Source organism: Sinocyclocheilus rhinocerous, unplaced genomic scaffold, assembly GCF_001515625.1.
Source record: "Sinocyclocheilus rhinocerous isolate Xijiao unplaced genomic scaffold, SAMN03320098_v1.1 scaffold348, whole genome shotgun sequence".
NCBI lineage: Eukaryota > Metazoa > Chordata > Actinopteri > Cypriniformes > Cyprinidae > Sinocyclocheilus > Sinocyclocheilus rhinocerous.
Window position 1 is genome coordinate 10624 of NW_015635025.1, and position 7627 is coordinate 18250.

Sequence of the window (7627 nt, forward strand, 5' to 3'; positions counted from 1 at the left end):
TAATTTCAGCTATTTTTTTGTCTTGTGGACTAAATGTAAACATCTTTTATGTAAAATATCTTACTCAGGACAGTACTAAATAAAAAATAACATGCATTTTGTATGATCTCTCTTATTTTGTTAAAATTATTCCCATTTTCACAGATTCTGCAAGGGGTTCCCTAACTTTTTCATGTTTTTTTTTTCTCCGTACTGTGGAAGTCAATGGGGGACCATCAACTGTTTGGTTACCTCCATTCTTCAGCAGCCTAAATAAATCTGCTGCTGTCTGTGTCATTACGATTTAATTATGCAGTGAAGACTATCCAGTGTTATTTTACAGTTGAATTTGTTTTTTGTTTTGTTTTTTACAGTTGAGTTCAGTTTCAGTAGTAATTCTGTACCTAAATATTACTGTTAGACCTACCTGGAAAACTTAATGTACTGTTAATTTCATTTGTGTCTTGTTATTTATTTATTTGTTCTTATTTTATTATTTACTGTTTACTTGCCTTTTTTAGTTCAAATAAATTGAATTCTGAGTTTGAGTGCAGATGATTCTTGGGTGAAGGGGGCGTGGTCCATGGGAAACAGTCTTGCCACCACAGCTGGAAAAAATCCTAGAGGAAACACTGAATGAAACGACTTTTATCTGATACCTACAGTGAAAGTCTTCTGCAGATATGGCCACAACAGTGTGTATCTGTGATGTTTTCCTCAGTTCGGGCGTCAAACTCAGGTCCTGGCAGCCCATCCCCTGACTGGTACAAAGAGTTTGTGACCGAGACAGATTCTGAGGTGCTGGAGCATTCTGGGAAAATTGTGCTGCTTTTTGAGATCCTCCGCATGGCTGAAGAATTGGAAGAAAAAGTGTGAGTTAAGTTTTGTCAGATTAGCAAACAGTTCTTCCTCCGGCTCAGAATTCATCGTCTTCCGTGTCATACGATCAGATATGTGACGGTCACGTGTCCTGTGTGCTCAGGTTGGTGTTCAGCCAGTCTCTCATTTCTCTGGACCTCATTGAAGATTTCCTGGAGTTGGCAGGCAGAGCCAAAGAGGAAGGCAAGCTTTCGCCGTACAAAGGTGAGGCACTTTTAGGACCTGACTGGTACAAAGAGTTTGTGACCGAGACGGATTCTGAGGTGCTGGAGCATTCTGGGAAAATTGTGCTTCTTTTTGAGATCCTCCGAATGGCTGAAGAATTGGAAGAAAAAGTGTGAGTTAAGTTTTGTCAGATTAGCAAACAGTTCTTCCTCCGGCTCAGAATTCATCGTCTTCCGTGTCATACGATCAGATATGTGACGGTCACGTGTCCTGTGTGCTCAGGTTGGTGTTCAGCCAGTCTCTCATTTCTCTGGACCTCATTGAAGATTTCCTGGAGTTGGCAGGCAGAGCCAAAGAGGAAGGCAAGCTTTCGCCGTACAAAGGTGAGGCACTTTTAGGAATGTTTTCCTTGAGCCTTAATCACGGTGCTTTGTAATCTTTTGGATTTTCTGTGCTAGACATTTCTGCCATTCAAAGTCTGCATGCTTTTCATAATTAATCTCTTACAAAGAATGACAGGATATTGTATTCATTATTTTGTGCAGTGCATCATTTAAAATTCTTACTATGTCAGCATGAAATCAAAACTCAGACTAGTTACTTTTGTTGTACATGTTCCTGGTCTTATTGTGCGCAATGGGTCAGTCCATACTTCCAAAGAAAAAAAATTTGCAAAAACTTTCAAAATGTAATGTCTTGCTCCACATCTTATACGACTTTCCATGTCATTGTCCATGTCCATGTTTGTATTGTGTGTTTTGTTGTATGCTTATGTTTTTATTTGAATTATATTTGCTGTAAATTGAACATTGATATCAGCAAATAAGTGAGCACTAATCCAGTGAGTGCAAACTGTGGTTACATGCGGAAACTCACCTGATATCTGCGCACACATCTGACACCGATCTGGGTTAAGTGCCCGCAGAAACACACAAATATGTGCATGTAAACATAAAGCCTCTGGAATAAGGTCACGGACCCAATTAAACCCTCACAGCTGTTTTAACTTTCATTTTGAAAATGATTAGGCCTTTTTTATTTTGCAAAAAAATGTTTGCTTAAGGCTTTGCAATTTGTAATGAAAAGATCACAGAGGAATAATTGGAAACATATGAAATGTTAGTTATGAACACGAGTGTGGGAGGCCACAATATTAATTGCTGAACATGAGTTATTTGGGCTTTGCCACCTATTAGGGCTGCACGATATATCGAAATATCGCAACGACGTGCGATATCATTATCATTTTAATAATAGGCTACTTAAATCAAAACTTTGCAAAAGGTCAAAGTTTTCGTTCGACGCATATAGCAGAGAATTGCTTGATGTTAAAGAGTTAAGTGCAATAAGTTGCAGAAAACAACTCTTTGCCGTCTGACTCACACCTGAAGCACACGCACAAGCCGCATCTCACACAGCGTCTCTTCAGTTCTGCCGCACATGTGCAAAGCGCGCACACACAGAGACGCGTTTCAGACCGAGTTGATTGGTCTTTCGCATCTCCTCCTTATGTTTGAACAGACACATACACACAGAATTATGTCAATAGTACCCGTCTCGACGATCATTCTCGTAAACGCAGTCGGTTATGTTTTAAATGAATGTAAACAGCTGAGAAAGAAATCGGATGTGTATCATTATACTGGATCCGTGCAGTCGGATTTAAAGGGACAGCAGCCTATAAATAATGAAACCGAAACCAAATAGCTTTGAAACAGGAAGTGAAGTAAACAGAAGAGAATGACAAAATAACGGTCCACATAACAGAACATAAACCTGACAATAAGATCGTTAGGCTATCGTTAGCCTATATGTATAACAGTTAGCCTAGATGTAATCTGATCTTCTAATCTGACTGGACAAGAGACTTTCTATTGATATTTCCACCTGCACGCACGCGTTCTAGACGGGCTGTCAGTCAGTGCAGTTACAGTGTTGCGCCACAAAGTGTTTGAGTGAGTCTTTAAACCGTTCATTCAACTACACGCTCAAAAACGCTGATTCATTAATTCAAAGAGAGACGTAATGAAACACGCTGTTGAAATCATTTTAACTTTGAGCGCCACTTTAGAAGGCTCAGCTGACCAGCTATGCGTCGATGCTAAGACAGAGATTTCGCTTTCCTTGGACATGACAACCTATTTTCACAAATATATAGGCCTATGACTCGGCCTGGAGGACAGACGCAAGTAATCGCACGCGCTCAGTCGATCTCTCATACACTGTCTGTTTAGGCTTAAGTGCAAATCTACGGAGCCTCTGTACAAATCAGCATGGTACACATTATGTTATCATTACTAACTTGTTTAATATTCAGTCCACATGCATGAAGTGTAAAATGAGAAAGGCATAACCCGCAAAAATCGCGGTTGCTGCGGTTCTTGCATTTCTCTGCGGTTTGCTCGTCAATAGCGCGGTATTGCGATATTGCGGTTATCGCGACAGCCCTATATTAAAGTAGTGTCATTAATTTTTTTGTTTGTACGTTCACATTGATGTTAAATTTACATTTTCATCACTTTTTATTTCACTACTTTTTAAGTAATGCTAAAACACTGCTGGTCACTTTCAGAAGTTATAGTGATTCTTTATTTTCCAAGAAAGAATGTGAAACAAATTGGTTATATAATATTCATTTTTAAATATTTTAAAATATCATTTAAATTGATTTTACACACTTTAAGCAATATCGTATCGCATATCGAATATCGCATTTTTTAACAAGGTATCGCATTTTTCTTCAATATCGCACAGCCCTACCACCTATGTAGGGTACATACTTTCCCCTGAGCTCTCCATGTACAGCAAACCCTACCAGGGATGACAGCTGCATAAAACCTTTGCTAGAACTTGATTGTTGACTGGCTGTGCTGTTATTCTTTCCTCAAGGTGAGGGCAAGTGGTTCAGAAACATTGACTACTATCGTCTAGATGGTTCAACGAGCGCCATGACCAGGAAGAAATGGGCAGAGGAGTTCAATGACACCAGTAATGTTCGGTAAAGCTGTTTTCCCTTTTGAGTAGCAAACAGAGGAACCGTTGAACTCGTTTTTCCATGATTGTCAAGCACTTGTGTTCTTGTTCTTCTCCACAGGGGGCGATTGTTCATCATCTCAACCAGAGCTGGCTCTCTTGGGATCAACTTGGTAGCTGCAAACAGGGTCATAATTTTCGACGCCTCATGGAACCCATCCTACGACATTCAGAGTATATTCAGAGTCTATCGCTTTGGCCAAGTGAAGACCGTGTTTGTCTACAGGTTTTTGGCTCAGGTGAGAAATTTAGTTCTGACATTTGGACGAATGTATTTGCTGTGTTTATTCCGTGTAGAAATATGTATGTTTATTCACAGACAGGGCAGATCAGATCTGTAATGTTTTTGGACATGTTTCTTTCTATAGGGAACCATGGAGGAGAAGATCTATGACCGACAGATCGCCAAACAGTCGCTGTCCTTCAGAGTTGTGGACCAGCAGCAGATTGAGCGTCATTTTACCATGAACGAACTGACGGAGCTGTACGCATTTGAGCCCGACCAGCTGGACGATCCTTCGGAGAAGAAGAGCAAGCGGGCCACACCCATGCTGCCCAAGGTGAAAACCGCTTCAATACCACCTGTTTTTCTCTGTTTTGTTTGACCGCAGAAAACATATTGGAGTTTTGTCTCAATTTGTCAACTGAAATCAGATTTGTTTGTATAGCACTTTTCACAATACGCATCGTTTCAAAGCAGCTTTACAGAAAATCATGATGTTAATATTGACAAGATGTTAAAGTCCTCATGCCTCACACATTAAGCAGATTAGGGCTACAAGCAATCAAGCAGTTGTGATTTGCTATGTAGTATATATTGGCCAACACAGGTATACTTGTATATATGCGGATAAAGTTAAACATACTTCTATATCCAACTTTGTATAAAGTGCAGGGTGATAATATAGTTTAAATATACAAAAACAATCAAACAATTTAGATTAGATATGTAGTATGGCTTTACATGTATACTGTATGTATGTGGTTACTGTGTGTGTGTGTGTGTATAAAACATAAAACTACAGTTTACATTTTGCCACAATATAAACATTCGTGCTGTGTGGATTTGCTATATAGTGTATAGATTACATAAAGTATACTCGCATTAAAAGTTGGTTATATAGTGCATCCGAGCTTGTTTACAAATCACTGGGCGATGATATAGTTTACATTTTTCGACAATGTAATAATCAACCATGTATTTTACAGTTAATGTAACTCCAAAAAAGCTATCCTAAAGAAATCAGACAAGAATGATGTGACAGAAATGTTAAATATCAATATTGTTACCTTGCAAGTATACATTTTTTTCTGAACATCTCTCTCACAAACACCTTTGGATTTCAATTTCTGTGCTCCTATTGGGTCCATTAGTCTGTGACCTCATATTTAATTGCAATGGTGATTGATCAGCCATCGTGAGCTTATGCACTAAGTGATCCAAGACTACAACCCCCTAAAATCTGCCTCACACTGCAGAATCGTGTGTGCACTGCTGAAGTTGAATGCTCCTGGCCTGTATCCTGTGCACATTACCTTTTGATGTTCACAAGGATTGAGACGCTGTTATTAACTCATGTGCCTGGTTTCCAAAGCTTTCAGTCTTCCTAGAGGGATGAGGATTGGAAGAACAGTGCTCAGCTCTCATCTTAATAGTTCTGACCTATCTAAGCACAGGTGCGCGGTCACACGAGAGAGAACCCCTGAAGATTTTACAAGACCATATCGGCCTTCGATTGTACATCCAGTCTTTCACAACAGCACACAGCTGCACTCTGTGACCCTTGTTTACTGAAGAGTTTTATACTGCAGAACCGATGATGCTGGGATCCTTTAATTGGAGGCAAAGGCATCCAGTACACATCCAACAAATGTGTCCAAAAGCACACAGCTGTGCAGATATTTGTCTTTGTACCTCAGAAGGTTTACACTGGGGAAGATATAGCCCCCCACATCCTCCTGCTGAAGTCCTCAATGTTTTATCATGAGCTGCTCACTTTGGAGTTGATGTTTGAGAAGCTTGTTGTTCTTTATCAAGCTTTTAATCGGAGGTGGAGCCCTACCTTTGTGTGCTGCAGATGACCACATTTGGCCATATGTGCACCAGAATGCAGAAAGTCCGCTGTTATGGATGGAATCTGCTGCCTGTAATCGTCTGAAGATGAGTCAGTCATCCCTCAAAGCCTGTAGTCATATCTCTGTTTCTCACAGTACCCTCGCCAAGTTTATGGAACACAGGAAATATTTCTAATCCTGGCAGACCTCTGCCCACCATTCTTTCCTTACCTTGTGTAATGTGTCTGCATCTTGATCTTTTTTTAAAAAGCCAAAAGAATGACACTTGCACCTTTTTTTTTTTTTTGTGTGAACACATCTTATGTTCTTTGGACAGAGAACTTAGATGTGTTAAACTATTAGCTAACATAATTTAAATAGCTAGTCTACAATGCCTTAAAATTATGTACTCCCGCTACCCCAGTTTTTACTGTTAAAATTGTGCATCATATTTTTGACTATTCACTTTATTGTAGGGAAAAAACTCATTTCAGTTAAAAAACGAGTAATTAATGAAATTGTGACACCTAGGAATTAGGGATGTGCGCGACGACTAATTTGACTGACGTTTAAGCGAAAGTTTTGTATCCGACTAGTCGACTAGTCTAAAAGCAAGAAACCCCCAAAAGATGGTAAGAAAAAAAAACTCTGGCGCCGGCGGGTTGCTTCTAATTCAAAATAATCCCACACCTTCTCGTCTTTCGCATGGTCATTTTTGAACTCGCCGCAACTGACACGAAGAAAACGCATGTGAGGTCTGAGGTAAAAATTTAGTTTCCGCCCAGATAAACTTTTAAAAATAATGTATTATTTTTCAAACGTTTTATTTTAACTTGTTATTTAAAATGTTTTAAATGCAATGTTAAAATGACGGTAATTTGAATGATAAAATCATGGTTTTTTTTTCTGTCGTGTAATCGACTATTGTTTTCAGTGTCGACTAGTAGGAGCTGTACCGTTTAGTCGACTAGACCCGCACATCCCTACTAGGAATAGACATCTTCTCACAATAATGTTAACATATTTGTAAAAATCAACTGTTCAACCCCATTACCAAAGTTTTTGAAAGAGAAATGATCCTTTCATGTTGTTCTATTTTTAGAAGCTAATCTAGGAGTTTAATGGTTTTAAACTGTATTCAGGCTTTGTCCTAAATTTAGGTAAAAGGATTGAAAAAAATCAATCAAACCTAAATTAAATAACGTAAAATGAAACCTATAATGTTTAGTTGCCTGAGGTGGACAAGACATTTACTGGAGGTTAAGTCCTGTTTTTACTCCATTTGTGCAAAGTCCACACTGTTAATGTGATCTTGTTCATTTGTTTAAATATTATATATATTAAAATTCAAATGAAACCTGATAGTTAAGTTAACATCTCCTTAAAAGCCTCCGAGATGTAGGGTTTAAGTGATTCTCTTTGTAATAGTACACTAAACTTACTCTGATCTGGCGATAGCAGCTATTCCCACCAGTCCCTCCTTTCCCTTGTTACTTTCCCTAGTGTTTCTGGGAAG

The 7627-nt window shown here is 38.9% G+C and overlaps 1 protein-coding gene across 1 annotated transcript in view; it reads left to right on the top strand.

The window, feature by feature from the left end:
* LOC107746134 (transcriptional regulator ATRX-like) overlaps window positions 1-7627 on the top strand; it is a 23154-nt gene that overhangs the window by 3236 nt on the left and 12291 nt on the right. Inside the window, exons 4-8 of the mRNA XM_016560230.1 lie at window positions 701-851; window positions 962-1062; window positions 3913-4021; window positions 4118-4295; window positions 4425-4616. Of these exons, the coding sequence (XP_016415716.1) occupies window positions 701-851; window positions 962-1062; window positions 3913-4021; window positions 4118-4295; window positions 4425-4616 (731 nt within the window). The remainder of the gene's footprint in view (window positions 1-700; window positions 852-961; window positions 1063-3912; window positions 4022-4117; window positions 4296-4424; window positions 4617-7627) is intronic.